The 20,469-nt window shown below is 47.7% G+C and overlaps 1 protein-coding gene across 1 annotated transcript in view; it reads right to left on the minus strand.

Annotated features, from left to right (window-relative positions):
• LOC147679625 (SEC14-like protein 2) overlaps positions 1-20,469 on the minus strand; it is a 269,075-nt gene that overhangs the window by 81,759 nt on the left and 166,847 nt on the right. The window contains exon 9 of the mRNA XM_086943202.1: positions 3,939-4,045. Within this exon, the coding sequence (XP_086799328.1) occupies positions 3,939-4,045 (107 nt within the window). The remainder of the gene's footprint in view (positions 1-3,938; positions 4,046-20,469) is intronic.

Here is a 20,469-nt window from a genome sequence, read left to right on the forward strand (position 1 = left end):
AAATGGGATTCCCACCTAGAAAAGAATTGTACCTCCAGAGCACCAAAGCCTGATTTCCAAAGTCCGACGTTGAGATAATTGGGCCGCGGATCTCCGATGGTTAGTGACAGATGAACTGGAGACTTCTTGAGGAGGCCGGTCACAGCTCCATCTGATTTCCAAACACTAATATTCCAATAGGGTTTCCGCTGGTCCTGGGATTATCCTAGAATGCTGAGTTAATTTTCTAGGAGTACCACATTCTAGGGTTCTGTATCTCATGAACGGTGCTCACTTTCATAATTTTCAAGTGCAGAAGCAGTTCTTTCTGGGTTTTCATCACAAAGCAGGGTGGGAGCAGGAAATAAATGTATGAACCAAGGGGGACAGTATTGGAATCCTGAGCAGCAGCTTTTTCTGCCAATGCATAACAAACATTTACAATGCAATGGTCTCGGCATCATTAAAGGTAGAGCTATTGGCATTGCTCATGACATTTTTTTTTCTTTCAATCATAAATAAATGGCATTGTCATTTACATTGCCAATACACAGCACTCTGTACTCAACAGCACACACTACTCTGCACTCAACAGCACACACTACTCTGCACTCAACAGCACAACTCTGCACTCACTACTCTGCACTCAACAGCACTACTCTGCACTCACTACTCTGCACTCAACAGCACTACTCTGCACTCACTACTCTGCACTCAACAGCACTACTCTGCACTCACTACTCACTACTCTGCACTCACTACTCACTACTCTGCACTCACTACTCTGCACTCACTACTCTGCACTCACTACTCTGCACTCACTACTCACTACTCTGCACTCACTACTCACTACTCTGCACTCACTACTCTGCACTCACTACTCACTACTCTGCACTCACTACTCTCTACTCTGCACTCACTACTCACTACTCTGCACTCACTACTCACTACTCTGCACTCACTACTCACTACTCACTACTCTGCACTCACCACTCACCACTCACTATTCTGCACTCACTACTCACTGCACTCACTACTCACCACTCACTACTCTGCACTCACTACTCACTACTCACTACTCTGCACTCACTACTCACTACTCACCACTCACCACTCACTACTCACTACTCTGCACTCACTACTCACTACTCTGCACTCACTACTCACTACTCTGCACTCACTACTCACTACTCACTACTCTGCACTCACTACTCACTACTCTGCACTCACTACTCACTAGTCACTACTCTGCACTCACTACTCTGCACTCACTACTGCACTCACTACTCACTACTCTGCACTCACTACTCACTACTCACTTCTCTGCACTCACTACTCACTACTCTGCACTCACTACTCACTACTCACTACTCTGCACTCACTACTCACTACTCTGCACTCACTACTCACTACTCTGCACTCACTACTCACTACTCTGCACTCACTACTCTACACTCACTACTCTGCACTCACTACTCTGCACTCACTACTCTACACTCACTACTCTACACTCACTACTCTGGACTCACTACTCACTACTCACTACTCAGCACTCACTACTCACTACTCACTACTCTGCACTCACTACTCACTACTCTGCACTCACTACTCACTACTCTGCACTCACTACTCACTACTCACCACTCACTACTCACTACTCCCTACTCTGCACTCACTACTCTGCACTCACTACTCTGCACTCACTACTCACCACTCACTACTCACTACTCACTACTCTGCACTCACTACTCACTACTCTGCACTCACTACTCACTACTCTGCACTCACTACTCTGCACTCACTACTCTGCACTCACTACTCTGCACTCACTACTCACTACTCTGCACTCACTACTCACTACTCACTACTCTACACTCACTACTCACTACTCGCACTCACTACTCGCACTCACTACTCACACTCACTACTCTGCACTCACTACTCTGCACTCACTACTCTGCACTCACTACTCTGCACTCGCTACTCTGCACTCACTACTCACTACTCTGCACTCACTACTCTGCACTCACTACTCTGCACTCACTACTCACTACTCTGCAATCAGTACTCACTACTCTGCACTCACTACTCTGCACTCACTACTCTGCACTCACTACTCTGCACTCACTACTCACTACTCTGCACTCCCTACTCACTACTCTGCACTCACTACTCTGCAATCAGTACTCACTACTCTGCACTCACTACTCTGCACTCACTACTCTGCACTCTGCACTCACTACTCTGCACTCACTACTCTGCACTCTGCACTCACTACTCTGCACTCACTACTCTGCACTCACTACTCACTACTCTGCACTCACTACTCACTACTCACCACTCACTACTCACTACTCACTACTCACTACTCACTACTCACTACTCACTACTCTGCACTCACTACTCTGCACTCACTACTCACTACTCACTACTCTGCACTCACTACTCTGCACTCTGCACTCACTACTCTGCACTCTGCACTCACTACTCTGCATTCACTACTCTGCACTCACTACTCACTACTCTGCACTCACTACTCACTATTCTGCACTCTGCACTCACTACTTTGCACTCTGCACTCACTACTCTGCCCTCTGCACTCACTACTCTGCACTCTGCACTCACTGCTCTGCACTCACTACTCTGCACTCACTACTCTGCACTCACTACTCTGCACTCACACTATGCACACTAACTCTACACTCACTACTTCACACTCTGCGCACTCTGCACTCGCACTCACCTTCTGCCTCACTGAGGGATGAAGTGAGCGCCGTTCTACTGGGCAGACCTGGGGTCGGGTGTGAGATTCTATAGCAAAGTGTTTAGAAATGAGGAAACACACGATTTAAAGCGTAGTTAATAAAATGGGGAATCAAAGGCAGAGGAGCAGGCAAAATGGCAGTATTATTCACCTGTGCCCGACCTGTTGGGAGAAGAGAGTAAATGTCCTCCTGGGCGATCAGTTGCAGACTTGGTTGGAATGCCCCCGGCCCTCCTGAATGCTCGCTTCCAGGCATAGCAGCTTTCATCCAGACTCTCACAACATGACCGCGCGGGAGATTCTGTCACAAGTGTAGACCAAACCTGCTGCCGCAGCAGGAGCACAGCAGTGGCCTTTTATTTCGGTTTTAAACGTCTGAGGTTCTCACAGCAGCAGTCCTGTAACTCCCGAACCGAAAACCTCCTCCCTCGCAAACATCAAAGAGCATAATCACAAGCTAAGGATCAATGGGCTCGAAACAGCGTGGTGGGCGCGCACGAGACGCAGCGTGGGCGTGCACATCAGCTGAAGATCGCCGGAGAAGACACCGAGTCTGCCTGCTGCCATGAGTGACCCGCTGCGAGGGAAAGAGCCGGGTGAGTGGGGGTAGAGGGGGGGCGGCAGAGAGGGAGTGGGCAGAGAGGGAGGGTGTGTGTGTGTGTGTGTGTGCGTGCGTGAGTGTGTGCTTCCGTGAGTGTGAATGTGGAGCAAGAGATGTGCACGGCTCCAGGAGGCTCGGCGTGCGCGTTCACGATGGGCAATCGGCGCTCGTCCCCCAGTCTACGTCCCTTCAGACCCATCTTGGCAGCAATAGGTCTCGAAGCCGAGACCTAAAAAAGGGGGATATCAAAATTGGTCCCAGGGTGTGGATTCAAGGAGGTACTAGCCAAATTTCAAATGCCTTCTGTGAAGGAGGATATTGTTGTCAACAGAACACTCTTTCAATTTTGTTTTAAGTTTCGAGCCCGTGCGTTGGAATATGTTTCCTTTTGAATGCTACTCTTGAAAGGACATTTTTTATAACTGGAAAGGGTTCAAATACTTGCCACCAAATAAGAAGATTTCAACGCCAATAACAACGAAATATTCAGTCACTTTATGTATTTGCTTAAAAGAAGTGACCTGGTATTGGATACTAGAGGAGTGTCGCGCAGCAAATAGTTCAAGAAGCTCTGAAAAGGGTTCAATTCCTTACCTTAGATTTACATTTGGGGTCTCCATCTGGATCAGTGAGGGACCCACCATAGTATACAGGAAGGTTCTCAGGGGCAATGTACTTCACTAATTCTTCCTTCCAGTTAGCTAAGGAAACAAGACAAAATATGTAAGAACCCAAAATAACCTTTAGTCAAGAAACATTCTAAAGCTTACAAATTAGCATTTCAAAACATACGCAGAATCTACGATGAAATGGTCCTCAATATGTTTCAAGCCAACAAAGAAACTTTGAAACTAGAGAAACTCTTCTATAAATATCCAGGGGCGAAGAGAACCTTCCCTTACACTACAACGCAAGCAAATTCTTCTTATCCTTCACAGAATCCTTACTGATACCATGAGCAGTTAAAAGAATAGCAAGCTCGCTCCAACCTGTTAGTGAGAAGTAATAAGTACTAAACCTACAAAATGACAATTAACAAATGTTCTGAAGATTTTCTTAACATACTGTTATCAGTTTTGGTGTCACTGAATGCAAAGCAACAGGGCCTTCTAACAATGTGAACTGATCTCCAGGTACTAGCTGGTATGTATTCCTAAGAAAGTTTGCAATAGCTGCTTGGAACATCCTGGCGCTAAATAATAACGTGTTTATGGAAAACACAACTCAATAGTACTTATTTTATCAACCTCTGAAGGAAGAAAGGCTGAGTGGACCTGCCTGAATTTGAACCATAAGGTCAGAGAGGGTGCGTTAGTCTATCTAGTCTCCAGAGCTCTAGGTCTTCCTGTGATGGACTTGATTGCTTTTAGTAAGAAAGAACAATAGCTGAGACATTCCAATTAGATAATAAATGTGTGAATGACATAATTCATGTGGAAATGGGGGCGTAAATGATGAATACCCTGATTATTTTTTCTTTTGTCTGGACAGCACCTGAGAGCTAACTAAGGGTATGCAAGTTATTTTTTTCTGCTGGTGTTGATTGATTTAGGAAAAGTATCAATGTAATTAGGTTACTATGAAATATTGAAATATATTTTGGGGGGCCACAAGTGGTGCAGCTGGTACAGTGGCACCGGGGTCCAGAGGCAGAAGGGGGGCCTCTTCATAAGCTGATTTCTTTAGTGCTCTAACATGGCCACATCAGGATCCCTTTCGTACTGTGCTTGGAGGTCCAAGTGAGATGATGCTTCAAACTTGAGTAGGAGACTGGATGGTTCCAGTGAAAAATCCTTGGGGGCACTGTTGAAGACGTCAAGAGCTGGTGCGTATTTACAGCTCTACCACGTGTGTGCTGTATTTGCGCATGTACACATACTGAGGGTGATGGGTGCACAGAGCGCATGCTCATGTACCGCACTGTGTGGGCTCCTTGGCAGTGAGTATAGAAGCATGGCAAGGATTTGCAGCATTTCACATTTAGTGAAAAAAATGCTTTAAATGAATTAGAATGTTGCAAGAGGATTTGAAATTATTGGCTTTCCTTGGTTCTAACATTGTAATATGTCATATGTTATTAATTATAACGCATGGAAAGAAAGTGTTGTGATTTTGTTTAGAATCCGTGGCTCCGCTCCTAGAACCACAGTGGACTGTTGGGGTCGGGAGATTCTGTGGTGAGAGGCGCACGCTGACTGACTGAGTGGGCAGTTGCTGGCTGAAGGCGGCAGAACCGCTGACGTCGTGTTGCTCTACCTGGAATAAACCTTTGAACTCTCATCTTGTTTCCGCTTCGTGTTGTCCATTAGAAATATGTAATGCAGGCATTTTGGTTCCTTTTGATGTGAATGCCAAAACTATTATCACTGTGGACGCATGTGACACTGGCATAGGGGCTGTATTATCACAGAATGATGGTGTTAATGAAAAAACTGTGGCATTCTCCTCTCGCACTTTGACTCCCACTGAGCGGCATTACTTAGTTATAGAAAAAGAAACCCTGGCTGCCGCTTGGGGTGTGGAATATTACAGGATGTATGTATGGGGGCGCAGATTTATGCTATGCACTGACCACAAACCTTTGCTGAAAATACTGTCACCTGGTGAAACAGGGAAGGGGTCAGCCAGACTTGCTCGGTTAGCCTCGAGGCTACAAGAATATAATTTTAGCATTGAGTTCATTTCAGGATGGCGCAATGTCCAAGCCGACTGCATGTCGCGTCTGGCCTTAGACTGGGAAGAAGTAGATAAGACAGGCGTGTCAAAGAGAGAGAGAGAAGGAGCTATCTCTAGTGCTGATGATGTGAGTCAGTGGAGTTGTGGTGCTGTCAGTAAAAAGGAATGGGTAGAGGCTATGACTCAAGATGAAATTCTTAAAGGAGTCCTCAACCTCATCGAGAAGGGCAGACGCAGGGAAAGCGCTTTGCCTATAAGCATTAGACCTTTCAATGTGATCATTGACGAGTTATCCACTGTCGAAGGAAAAGTTATCATGCGAGGTGATAAGATAATTCCTCCATTTGGTATTCGTAAGAGACTGTTTGATTTAGCCCATGAAGGACACTTGGGCCAAACCATTACAAAGAAACGTTTGAGAAATTAATTCTGGTGGCCAGGAATGGATGGGGACGTGGTTGATTGGGTTGAGAGATGCAGTGAGTGTTGCGAGAGTGAAAAAAGACTTAAGGTGGGACCCCAATCTGTGCCAAGTTCCATCCATGACCCAGGTGTGGTGTGGCACAGTATATGCCTTGATTTTATTGGACCCATGCCGGGTGTTCACCCCAGTAAAAGATTTGGCATGGTTGTAATGGATGTTCATTCCAGATGGCTTTCTGTGTATCTCCTCCCCGAAATAACCACTAGAATTACCATTAGAGTACTACGTATGATTTTCAGAGAGGAAGGTTATCCCACTGTCCTTATTACGGACAACGGGACCCAATTGACCTCAAGTGAAATCAGAGAATTTCTAAGAGAGTGTGGCATCAGACATTCTCTCACCACTTTATATAACCCGCAATCCAACGGAATTGTGGAAAGAGCCAATCGCATGATTAAGGGAGCTATAAGTTTGGCTCTCATGAATAATCTTGACATGGACGAAACTTTGAGTGAATTGATATGGGCTTATCGCACAACTGAGAATTCTACTACAGGTGTAGTTCCCTTCATTGCAATGCGAGGCAGAAAACCTACTTCTAAATTAATGCCTCCTTGGATCAGAGAATTGGTAGAAGGGAAGAATGCAAGTGGTAGTGGCAAGAGTACTCCTGTGCACGCTACCATGAAAGAACACACCCAGGAGAAAAACTTGCATAGTATTCATGTAGGTGACTGGGTCAAAGTCCTATCAGGACGTTGGGTCAGAGGTCTATGCTAGTTTCGTGGCCCCTTCAAAGTTCAGGAAGTGTATCCTTTCTATGTTGTGTTGGCTAATGGAGAAAAATGGAACTTACGTAGAGTAGCAAAGTATTGCTCACAAGATCATTCTCCTAAAACCGTTGTTAGGAAGGATTCATGTTCAGGCTACATGTTGGCTCATGATTATCAATTACTCAACAGTGCTCGTACTGTTGCAGAGACGAGGGCACCAGGTCCCAGTGGGAACAACTTGAGCACAAGTCAAAGAGCAATTACTGTGAACGAGGAGTCTCATGATTCTCAAAGCACTCCACCTTACCAGAGACCCTTGCGAGTCAGGAGACTTCCTCAACATTTGAATGATTTTATGGTGGGATGACTTATTATTTTCTGTCTCACTTTTCTGCCTTTCCCCGTCCCGTCTTTTCTTCTCTTCCCACCCTTCTTCCCTTTGTTCTTTCTCATTCTCTACCTGCGTGTAGAGGAAAGGGGGGTATGTTGTGATCTTGTTTAGAATCCGTGGCTCCGCTCCTCGAGCCACAGTGGAATGTTGGGGTCGGGAGATTCTGTGGTGAGAGGCGCACGCTGACTGACTGAGTGGGCAGTTGCTGGCTGAAGGCGGCAGGAGCGCTGATGTCGTGTTGCTGTACCTGGAATAAACCTTTGAACTCTCATCTTGTTTCCGCTTCATGTTGTCCATTACTATAGAAAGTTTGGCCCCTATTGTTTTTTTAAATGCTAACAGTCAAATGTAAATCATTCTAACATCTTGCTAAGAGTAAATATAATGCTATTACTACCACTATCTAATGAATATTGAAATGTTCTGAGCATTTGTGTTTGTAGAGGATTTTGATTGTTTATGTTGAAATGCCCATTTATCATACTGAACTGGTCAACATTGCAGCGTGCCACCTGGCGCCAACAGTATATAGTATAACACCGGGCATCTCGTCAAGGTACAAACGAAAGGGAACCTAAGTGTACAAGCTCGGACACAACCAATACGAATCCATGTATGATGTTACCTGCACCAGCGATGCTTCAAGCAGTTCAGAGGCATCACTCCTAAACTCTCCTGAAAGTTACCATTATAAAGAAAAAGAAAAAGTATACCTGTCCTGCTGAGAGATGGGAAATCTGTAAAGCCAGCCCTGTTCTGTATCATTAAGTTGGTATTTCTTCCTGTCCTCTGTTTTGTAACTTCATCCGACCTTTGAGTTTGAGTGTAAGCTGAGAGTCACCTGAGCACTGTGAATATATTATGATGTATTGTCCAGGAGCATGTATACCATGCTTCATTCCCTTATGTGGGGAGATGAAATGCCTGGCTTGGGTGGGAATAGTCCTTTCCGAATACAGAACCGCAGGCATTTCCTGCTCACCCCTTTCTTCATATAAATACTGGGCTGCACAGAGGACAGCAGGACAGGATGGAAGTGGGTCTTCAGGGCTTCCTATAGGCTTTAACAACTATTCCGTGCTACTAACAGTGATATTCATAACATTCATAGGAATAAGCACACTAAGCAGCTGTGTTAAACAGTAGACGTTTGAACAGGTATTATACAGGAGGCTGTTAGTCTTCTTTTCAGGTGAATGCAGTATACCCAAGGGCTGGATGGCTGGGAACAGGAACTAGAGCCTAGTTCATGTACCATTGTTCATTTGGGCAAGTAAAGCTTGCATTGTTCCTCTCTCTACTACACCTGTCTTGTTTGTGTGTGAGGGAAATTCAAACTACTGGTGCCGGTTCCTTCCCTGTTTTGTGTAAGGAGGTCCTGCACTACTGCTGCTGGTTCTGTACCTTTACTTCTGTATAAGATAAGTCTGCACCAAAGCTGCACATGCTCTAAAATCTAGGTTTTTATTTGAAGCTTACACTCCGACACCATGTGCCTGACCTATTGTACGCATGCGGCAGGCTTCCACTGCTGCTACTGGTTCTTTAGTAGTTCTCTATGCGGTGAAAAAGTGGCTTATCTTGTTGCTGACTGAACTCTAACGTTTTGTGTATGCTTTGTCTGCACATGCACTGCTGCTGTCCAGTACTACAACTGTGTGGTAGAGATCAGCATTGTTGCTGTTTGTGCACAAAGATTTTTGTGTATGATGATGGGATTCTTACCCTTATGCTGCATGCTCTAAACCTTTTATTTGTGTGTATCAAGTAGAAAGGAGTTCCAAACCAGAGGGGCCAGCACTAAAAAGCTATGCCCCCCAATTCTTGCCCTTCTTTGTTTATGGATGTTTAGAAGATCCATGCCGGCTAACCTTAATTCTCGACCTGGCTCATATGTCCTGATTTTAGCCTGGAGCCCTAGGTAGGCAGAGTTAGTAACATCTAATCTAGACAAGATGGTAGTCTTGATCACCGATTTAAGGGCTTCTAGTGGTAACAGATGTGCCAGTTTACTATTAGATTTTTAAAGGAAGGCACATCTAGACATAAGTGCTCCTACCTGAGTTGCTAAGGCTAGATGACTATCTACCACAATCCCCAAATTTTTCACTATAGAGATCGGGATAGCAGGATTACCCATCTCAGAATGCCTCCAGGCAGTAGGCTAGATGTTGGAACTGGCAATGTCTCGTCGACTGAAGGGAGGCCCCCAGCCAGGCAGAACCTACCGCCCCCCCTTCAAGTTGCCAGTGATTATACTCGCTGTATAACCCGTGCTCACCCTTGGGTAGCTTGGCACTGAGCAGTTAGGCTTACTACAGAGGCAATGTGTTAAGCAAAGGCACAGCAGACACTCGTGATAAATAAACCGAGTGTTGCAAAAGAGACTTCACACTGGATGTATGTAAGTAACTTTTATATTAAAAACACATATTCAAACTTTATAACATGAACATCATATACTTTTGGGCTTGAAACACATTTTGAAATATTAATAGCAGTAAATGGCCCACACGTATTATAATCTCAATAGGATGCCCAGTGTGGACAATTCCCAATCTAACCCCCCTTCCCAGTATAGAGAGAGAGAGCTCCCTTATGCAGTGCACAATATAAAAAATATGTACATACACAAAAATAGAACACTTGCTGGAGCCATGTGGGTAAACCCAATGTCAAATGTATTGTTCTTTTGGCATACCATCAATAAATAAAGCGGCACCTCCAGCCATTTTCGTAAAATATTTGGCAGCCCGCACACGATCACTCTCACAACAAGCATTTACAATGCAATGGTCTCCCCTTTGCCAAAGTTAGAGCTATTGGCATTGTAAATGACAATTTTTTTATTTATGTGTTGGTTTTGAAAACAGATAAATAAATGGCATTGTCATTTACAATGTCAATAGCTCAATCTCTCGCATATGGCACAGAAAGAACTGAGCGATGAAAGACATCACATAGAAAAGTAGAGCAACAAGTCAAGCTTAGGGAACAAAGGGCAACCTAAGGCATTGCAGGCCTTGAATAAAGCGACACAGCAAACACAGACAACTAATGGGGTCAGTAAAACAACACAAGAGAACCTACGACAAGACTTTAAACAAAGCAACACATGGCAAACTAAGACAACACACGACAAAGCAGGGCATCAAAAGGGAAACAAACAGAAAATAAACCAAAGTAATATATGCCTCACATTTCACTACAAAAAGCAAGACAATTCCAAACAGGCTAAGACACAAGGCAATCTAACGCAACACACGAAAACTACCTTAACACGAGGTACCCTGAGGTAATTTAAAGCAAACCATGAAATGCAAAGTAGGAAAAATACTTATAAGGTTCCAAAGGCGAGACCTATTGTCTATGGTGAACAACACTTACAACGCAACTTTTACATCGCAGAGCCTTTACAACGTAACCATTACAACGCAAACTATTACAACGCATTGCTCTGGGGGGCGCTCTAGGATAGGGAATATGTTAATTTACTATCCAATAACCTTCCCTAGTGTCCACGGGGACTGGAGTTGGAATAGTAAATTAAACTATTCACTATCCATCGCCCCAAAGCACTATGCGTTGTAATGGACTGCGTTGTAATAATTGCGTTGTAAAGGCATGCGATGTAAATGAATGCGTTGTAACGTCATACATCCATTGTCTATAGCAATGCTGTTAGAGTGTGCAGTCGATATGTCTAGTCAGTGTATTTTATGCACCTGCGTTAGTTCACTTGAGGGTTGTAGTTGTCTCGTCTGGAGGTCTTCATTTTTTCTGAGAAATAATGCAGCTTTTACGTGGTTCATGGCAGCAATTTCTACACATTTTACATGCAAAAGTACGAAACTAATTACAGAGGTATGGTTTAGCGGAGCTCGTGGTTGGGATGTGTAGGACTTGGTTAGGTGGCCGACTTTTTTTTTCTGCATACATTTTGGAAGACCGTTTATACAGACCGACACATTAATTAGAGCTATTGTTGTACCATGATGCTTGATTCAAAATAAAGTTTAGACATCTTGTTTTCCCGTCCTCACCACCCCCGTGACCGACGGAAGCTTTGAGAGGGAAAGAAATAAATGGTTCAGGGTTGCAGTGTTCATGAGTTGTTTTTTTTTAAATGTAATACTTCCTGATGTTCATTAAATCAATAGTTTTGGGAAGTTTGAGGGGACGACGCCGATCTAATTATGTAGCGCATTGTTTTAATCAGCAATGTCGACATTTGAACTCGCTGATGTAAAATTTAAACGTTATAGAAAAGTTTCATTAAAGGATTTGCGCTTTGCAGAAGGCTTTCACTAGTCAACATTAATCTTGTGGCATTGTGCAGATACCCATCAGTAGTATTCTGTGATTCCCCGTTTCCTGGATGTCTAAGTTGGTGTCAGAAATGCTGAGAGTGAATGCTGTATTAGTATGTTATGTGAGGGTATAGCTAGGAGACAGACAGTTACATGAAGGATGAAGCTCTGAGGGAACACATCTTCTGTTTCTGTAACCTAAGGGCCCAACATGAAATAAAGATCTTAATTGAGTGGCTCTTGTACGAAAATCCTGCCCTCTGACTTAAACGTTTTTGCAACATGTCTGAAACATAAAATACAGTAAAAATCAGTATCCTGTGTGCCCCGGTGTCACTGCACCTGCTGCCCCAAGCCTCGCTTCTGGGTAACACTAGGATGGCAGGGACGGGTCGGGCACCACGCACCATAGTATTCTAATTCACGCTCACTAAGACACAAGCGCTCAATCGCATCTGCCTTCTACATGGTTGTCGAGGATCAGCAGAGGCGTCAGTTCTGGACGCTCAAACCGCAACCGCGCATCTGCTTCCAGCTACTGCCAGAGCACACGACTGCAAATGCCCTGCAGTCCTGTCCGTCAGAAAAGAATGTGCAGCAGGATACAGGGTGCGGGGATAGGACCGCGAGCACGTGCACTTTGCACCAGTACAATAACACTTTGAACGAACGCTTCTCAGGACTAACTAGTGCAAAATCGATATTTGCGCGTAGTGAGCTATGCAAAATGTTTACCATACGCCAACAGTGCAAACCTACTCATTTCTAGGTCAGCTAACCTGTGCACATGCTTTGCACTGGTGTGGAGATGCAAGCCTGCAGTGCACTAGTGGTAAATTGGAGGGGGGGTGGGGGTGTCATTGTCTACTAACAAGATCTAATCTGCCAGATTCTCCGAATACGCGGAGAATTCAGTGTTGTTGTAGGAGCAGGACACAGTGTTTACTTTGTGCAAGAAAACACTGGTTTAATTTTGGGAATCAGACTTAATTTCTCACCAGACTGATTCCGAGAAAGCGATAGAAAGGCAGAAAAGAGGAAGAACGATTAAGAGAAACCCAACATAACAGAAAGTGGGAGATAGTGATGAACGCGAACATGAATTACATATAAAGAGGGAGTTTAGAGAGGTGTACGACAAAGGCATGAGGTGAAATAAAAGAATCACAACAAGTGTGTACTTATTGTCAGTGTTGTGCAAATCGAGTCGTCATTGGTTGATTGTTTCAAAGAAGCTTTTCATTTGAATGCTCGTGCACACAGTTTTATTTATGTTGCTTAATATACCAGGTGTGGTTCATGAGCACACAATTTTATTTATTTTGCTTAATATAACAGCTGTGTTTCAGCACCCTGAATACTCGTGCGACTCTGCTGGCGCTGAATACTGGTGGCGCTGGTGGCTGCGGAGTGACACGACAATGACAGCTCAGCATACCCTTCTGGGCGCAAAAGGAAGGCCGGGGCCAGGTGCGGTGAGCCAGGGCTATCAGCGGTCCTACATTATTGAAAAGTCAATATGAGATGTCTCACTATTGCCTGCCGCCTAGCCTACCTCTGGAGGCATCCCACTGACTCAACTCCACAGCATCCGCGTGTTCGGTGACTCCCAGGACGAGCCCCGGCCGCCTGCTCGATTTAAGGCAGGCAGTGTCATCGTCAGGCGCAGTTCTTCACAGAATCCTTCCCCGCTAAACACTCACTTCAACCATTCAAGGAGTGCTACTGAGGCTGCAGGCCTCATTAATAATAGATCCATGCCTATCAATAGATTTAGACAACTGGTATTTACGTATTGGTTCTTATTGGAGTCAACGAACTGTCGTATGCCCCGATCCCTCGTCTAGCGGCTACATAAAAAAAATTAAACAAGCTGTGAGCGTGCACTCTCCCGAACTTCCGGTTTCGGGATGTGCACGCTCACGGCTGTCGTGGGGCGGGACTTCCGTCTTTGCGAGAAGCCCGCGCCCACAGAGTGGATGGCCCAGAGGAGCGGTGGCAGCAGAAGTCAGGAGTGGCGGCTGAGGCCGCCGATGTGGTAAGTGGGGCTTGGGGGGCGTGGGGCGCGCGCGTGTGTGTGTCTGTGTCTGCGCGTGTGTGTGTCTGCACGTGTGTGTGTCTGCGTGTGTGTGTGTCTGCGCGTGTGTGTGTGCGTGCCTTCGGCCGGCCTGCATAAGCGCGTCCACAGACCTTGGTAGTCTCGTGCACCACTCTGTCTCCCTTGAGAGACAACTCGGCGACAATAGGTCTCGAGGACGAGACTTAAAAACACATACACACACAGAAACGCACACACACACTCACTTCGCACCGCATAGCGGTGTGATAGGTATCGGCCAGTCCGCACGGCACACTCTTACACATATACGCACTCAGCACCCTAATGCGGTGGCACTGATACTCATCAGGTCAGTGGATCGGGGAAAACTCTGTGAACCCAGCCTCCTTCCACCCTCTAGTTCACACCAATTTTCCTATACCCCCAGATGGAAGATAACCAGCCCCACCTCCCGGACACTGAGCCGCATATGGCCAAAGTCACACTTATTCTGGGTCCTCAGGAAGTAGGTGGCACTATATAGCAGTTTTAACCCCTTCGGGGCTAATGACGAGCTGGGCTCGTCATGGCGCTTACCTGCCGTGCGCTGATGACAAGGCCAGCTCGTCATCAGCCCCACCCTCGGGGGAAGCGCTGGCGCTCCCCCGAGGGTCTCCGATCTTCGTTGTTTTGCTGGGGGCGGCAGCGGAAGAGCTTCCGCTGCCGCCCCCGCCCCCCCATGGGAATCCCTGATGACGTCAGCGCGCACAGCGCGCGCTGACATCATCAGGGATTCCCAGCGCTCGGGAAGCCATTTGCTTCCTGCGCGTCTGGGGAAAAGGTAGGTTTTCAGTGTCTGGCGGGGGTTTGGGGCAGCGAAGAGGCATCAGGGGAGAGGAAAGAGTTTTTCCTCTCCCCTGATGTCTCTTTGCAGGGCATTTCTGCCTCACGATCGCGCACAGCATCGCGATTGTGCGGCGGAAATGCCCCCACTAGCACCAGGAATGTAATTTTAGATTATAGGAAGCGACCCCCTGGGCAAGGGTCGCTTCCAGGTGAGCTCTGATAATGTTTTCGTTTTTCTGCCCCCCCTGGGGGCAAATCGGCCCGTTTTTTTGGCCGTTTTGCCCCCAGGGGGGAGCAGAAATTCCCCACTAGCACCAGGGTTGTTTTTTGGAGCCAAGATGGCGGCCATATTTTTTGTTTACGTTTTTCTGTCCCCCCTGGGGCAAATCGGCCCGTTTTTTTTGGCCGTTTTGCCCCCAGGGGGGACAGAAAATGCCCACTAGCACCAGGGATTTTGTTTTTAGCTTTTAGGAAGCAAGGGCAAGGGTCGCTTCCAGGTGGCCTCACACTTATCTTTTTGTTTTTCTGCCCCCCTGGGGGCAAATCGGCATTTTTTTGGCCGTTTTGCCCCCAGGAGGGGGCAGAAATTTCCCACTAGCACCAGGGATTTTTGTTGGGGCAATGTGTTTGTTTTGGGAAGCGACTCCTTGGGTAAGGGTCGCTTCCAGGTGGCCATGATTGTGTTTTTGTTTTTCTGTCCACCCAGGGGTCAAATCGGACCGTTTTTTTTGCCGTTTTGCCCCCAGGGGGGGGGGGGGGGGAGGGGCAGAAAATGCCCACTAGCACCAGGGAATTTAAATTTAGTTTTTAGGAAGCGACCCCTTGGGCAAGGAGTAGTGCTTGGCTGGCGGTGTGTGTGGAGTGGCGCTTGGCTTGCAGTGTGCGTGGAGTGGTACTTGGTTGTCTGTGAACGGAGTGGTGTTTGGCTGGTGGTGTGTGTGGAGTGGTGTTTGGCTGGCGGTGTGTGTGGAGTGGTACTTGGCTGGATGGTGTGCGTGGAGTGGTACTTGGTTGTCTGTGAACGGAGTGCTGCTTTGCTGGCGGTGTGTGTGGAGTGGTGCTTGGCTGGATGGTGTGCGTGGAGTGGTACTTGGTTGTCTGTGAACGGAGTGGTGTTTGGCTGGTGGTGTGTGTGGAGTGGTGTTTGGCTGGCGGTGTGTGTGGAGTGGTACTTGGCTGGATGGTGTGCGTGGAGCGGTGCTTGGCTGGCGGTGAGTGGCACTTGGCTTGCGGTGTGCGTGGAGTGGTGCTTGGCTGGTGGTGTGTGTGGGGTGGTACTTGGCTGTCGGTGTGCGCTGAGTTGGGTTTGGCTGGCGGTGTGCGTGGAGGGGTACTTGGCTATCTATGCACGGAGTGGTGCTTGGCTGGCGGTGTGTGTGGAGTGGCGCTTGGCTGGTGGTGTGTGTGGAGTGGTACTTGGCTGTCTGTGCACGGAGTGGTGCTTGGCTGGTGGTGTTTGTGGAGTGGCGCTTGGCTGGTGGTGTGCGTGGAGTGCTACTTTGCTGTCTGTGCACGGAGTGCTGCTTGGCTGGCGGTGTGTGTGGAGTGGCGCTTGGCTGGTGGTGTGCGTGGAGTGGTACTTGGTTGTCTGTGCACAGAGTGGTGTTTGGCTGGCGGTGTGTGGGGAGTGGTACTTGGCTGGATGGTGTGCGTGGAGCGGTGCTTGGCTGGCGGTGAGTGGCGCTTGGCTTGCGGTGTGCGTGGAGTGGTGCTTGGCTGGCGGTGTGTGTGGAGTGGTACTTGGCTGTCGGTGTGCGCTGAGTGGTGTTTGGCTGGCGGTGTGCATGGAGGGGTACTTGGCTATCTATGCACGGAGTGGTGCTTGGCTGGCGGTGTGTGTGGAGTGGCACTTGGCTGGTGATGTGTGTGGAGTGGTACTTGGCTGTCTGTGCACGGAGTGTGCTTGGCTGGTGGTGTTTGTGGAGTGGCGCTTGGCTGGTGGTGTGCGTGGAGTGCTACTTTGCTGTCTGTGCACGGAGTGGTGCTTGGCTGGCGGTGTGTGTGGAGTGGCGCTTGGCTGGTGGTGTGCGTGGAGTGCTACTTTGCTGTGTGTGCACGGAATGCTGCTTGGCTGGCGGTGTGTGTGGAGTGGCGCTTGGCTGGTGGTGTGCATGGAGTGGTACTTGGTTGTCTGTGCACGGAGTGGTGTTTGGCTGGTGGTGTGTGTGGAGTGGTGTTTGGCTGGCGGTGTGTGGGGAGTGATACTTGGCTGGATGGTGTGCGTGAAGCGGTGCTTGGCTGGCGGTGAGTGGCGCTTGGCTTGCGGTGTGCGTGGAGTGGTGCTTGGCTGGCGGTGTGTGTGGAGTGGTTCTTGGCTGTCGGTGTGCGCTGAGTGGTGTTTGGCTGGCGGTGTGCGTGGAGGGGTACTTGGCTATCTATGCACGGAGTGGTGCTTGGCTGGCGGTGTGTGTGGAGTGGCGCTTGGCTGGTGGTGTGTGTGGTGTGGTGCTTGGCTGGTGGTGTGTGTGGAGTGGTACTTTGCTGTCTGTGCACGGAGTGCTGCTTGGCTGGCGGTGTGTGTGGAGTGGCGCTTGGCTGGTGGTGTGCGTGGAGTGCTACTTTGCTGTCTGTGCACGGAGTGGTGCTTGGCTGGCGGTGTGTGTGGAGTGGCGCTTGGCTGGTGGTGTGCATGGAGTGCTACTTTGCTGTCTGTGCACGGAGTGGTGCTTGGCTGGCGGTGTGTGTGGAGTGGCGCTTGGCTGGTGGTGTGCGTGGAGTGCTACTTTGCTGTCTGTGCACGGAGTGCTGCTTGGCTGGCGGTGTGTGTGGAGTGGTGCTTGGCTGGTGGTGTGCGTGGAGTGGTACTTGGTTGTCTGTGCACGGAGTGGTGTTTGGCTGGCGGTGTGTGGGGAGTGGTACTTGGCTGGATGGTGTGCGTGGAGCGGTGCTTGGCTGGCGGTGAGTGACGCTTGGCTTGCGGTGTGCGTGGAGTGGTGCTTGGCTGGCGGTGTGTGTGGAGTGGTACTTGGCTGTCGGTGTACGCTGAGTGGTGTTTGGCTGGCGGTGTGCGTGGAGGGGTACTTGGCTATCTATGCACGGAGTGATGCTTGGCTGGCGGTGTGTGTGGAGTGGCGCTTGGCTGGTGGTGTGCGTGGAGTGGTACTTGGCTGTTGGTGTGCGCTGAGTTGTGTTTGGCTGGCGGTGTGCATGGTCTGGTGCTTGGATGGTGGTGTGGGTGGGCTGGCACTCGGCTGGCGGTGTGTGAGTAGTTACTTTCTGTTGGTCACTACACACAGCTAGTTGAGTGACACTCTACGCAGTCCATCATTTTCTGTACTTGCTGTGTCAGATATGTGGGTGTGCGAAAGTGATGGGCCCTTGAATGGCGCTGGCAGCTGGCGCTGTAAATGTGTTGTATGTGTCACACGTACAAAAGGTGTATGAATGTCCTTACTGCCCCTGTGTGATGGGGGTACTGGTAGGAGCAAAAGACTGACTTGCACCAAAGGGGTCAGGCAGAAAAAAAAAATTCAAAAAATTAACCAGTGTCTTGATGTTAAACCTCATCTAATCCCAATTGGTCTAAGCCCTATTTGATGGCCCATCTGGCTGAATTTAAATTTGGGGGGCAAATTTGTGTGTTGTTGTTTTAGTTGTTATATTGTTTGTGAAATGTGGTAGTAATTTTTTTTTCTTCTCTATTTTTGTCTTGTTTCAGGCTTTTGCTGTTTGGATTGTTGTAGGTTGCGTGTCTGTTTGCAGCTTGTGTAGTTGCTTGTGCTTGGTAAGTGAATGTATTTTGTACTACTTTCCCTTGATGTTTGTCTTTTTGAAAAAGGCTGTACTTCTAGCAGTTTGTGTGGCTCTGTGTTTTTTTTCTTTTTCTTTTTCAGCATTAGTGTTTGATGTGCACTTTGTTTTCTAATCTGTCATTTCTTTTTTTCTTTCTAGTGGGATATCATTTATTTTTGCTGTGTCTCAACAGAGTAGGTGCCGGTGAGTGTAGCTATATTTGGTAAGAGTGAAATTGTTTTGGATAGTATTTATCTTTTTGTGAAAGCCTTACCTTGTTTACTTCTTACTTTGCACAGTGTAGGTTGTTGTTCATTTGTGTGTGCAGTCTTCTTGCTTTGTAAGGATAATGGCTAGTCGCAGGATTACTGCTCAGCAGGTTCTTGGTTTGCTTTTTGAGTCTTCCTCTGACCATGGTTCAGAGAGTGAGTCCGATTTGGACTCCCAGGTGGCGGCAGAAGATTCTGGCAGTGAGTTTTCTCTTCGCATGGAATCATCATCATCGGATGATGAATCTTCTTCTAGTGCTGATGAAGGGCCTATGGTAGAGGAGGACATTGAGGTGCCGGTAGTGGGCCAAGAGGCACCTGTGCTGCTGCCTAGGGGCGCAAGGTTTCCTTTCTTTTTACGTCGGCAAGAGGCATGTGGGCTGGAGCCTGCGCCTAAAAGGCTTCACATTGCTGTGGTGCGCAAAGAGGCATCTGGTGCTTTTTGTCTTCCTGCTGGTGTAGTGCAGCAAGAGGCATCTGGGGCTGTTAGGCTTCCCATTGGTGTAGAGCGGCAAGAGACATCTGGGCCTGCTTGGTTTCCCGGTGGTGTAGTGCAGCAAGAAGCATCTCAGGCTGATGGGCTTCCCGTTGGTGTAGTGCAGGAAGAGCCCTCTGGGGATGCTATGTCTTCTGTTGGTGTTGTGCAGCCAGAAGTATCTGTGGCTGTTAGGCTTCCCATTGGTGTAGAGCGGCAAGAGGCATCTGGGCCTGCTGGGCTTCCCGTTGGTGTAGTGCAGGAAAAGCCCTCTGGGAATGCTATGTCTTCTGTTGGTGTTGTGCAGCCAGAAGTATCTGTGGCTGCAAGGCTTCCCGTTGGTGAACAGCAGCAAGAGGCTTCTGAGCTGCAGGCTGGGGTGGCTGCTCCCCCCGTTGATAGGGATGGCCTCTGGGTTCCCCCTGGCATGGTGCAGCCGGCATTGCCAGAGTTCACTGGTGTTCCTGGATGTAGAGTGAATACTGAGAATTTTCTGCCAATAAATTTTTTTCAGTTGTTTTGTGACGATGTGTTTTTGCAAGAGATTGTTGATCAAAGTAATTTGTATGCTGAACAATTTTTGAGGGCCAACAGTGCCAGCCTTAAGCCCTATGCTAGAGCAATCCGGTGGACTCCCACAAATGTTGAAGAGATGAAGAAGTTTTTGGGATTAACTTTTTTGATGGGCTTCTAAGGAAGCCATCAATGACTTCATATTTGTCCAGTAGTCCCTTGATGGCAACAGCTATATTTCCAGCAGTCATAAGTCGTGATCGGTATATGCTGCTTCTTCGGATGATGCATTTTGTTGATAATAGTTTAGCGTTGCCACGCGATCACCCTGATTGTGACCGTTTGTTTAAAATTCGGCCTGTCCTTGATCACTTTGTTGATCGTTTTTCTGAGATCTTTGCACCTGGTAAAGAAATTGCAGTGGATGAGTCTTTGGTGTTCTTCAAGGGCCGCTTGGTTTTTAGGCAATACATTCCTAGTAAGAGGGCACGCTATGGAATCAAACTGTATATGCTGTGTGACAGTGAGACTGGATATGTCTACAATTTCAGGATGTACACTGGTAAGGAGTCCAGCATTAACCCTCCTGGTTGTCCTGCTACTTTTGGAGTGACTGAGAAAATTGTGTTTGAACTAGGTAGAGGATTATTTAACAAAGGCCATCATTTATATGTA

This window comes from Lissotriton vulgaris, chromosome 11 (assembly GCF_964263255.1).
Source record: "Lissotriton vulgaris chromosome 11, aLisVul1.2, whole genome shotgun sequence".
Lineage (NCBI taxonomy): Eukaryota > Metazoa > Chordata > Amphibia > Caudata > Salamandridae > Lissotriton > Lissotriton vulgaris.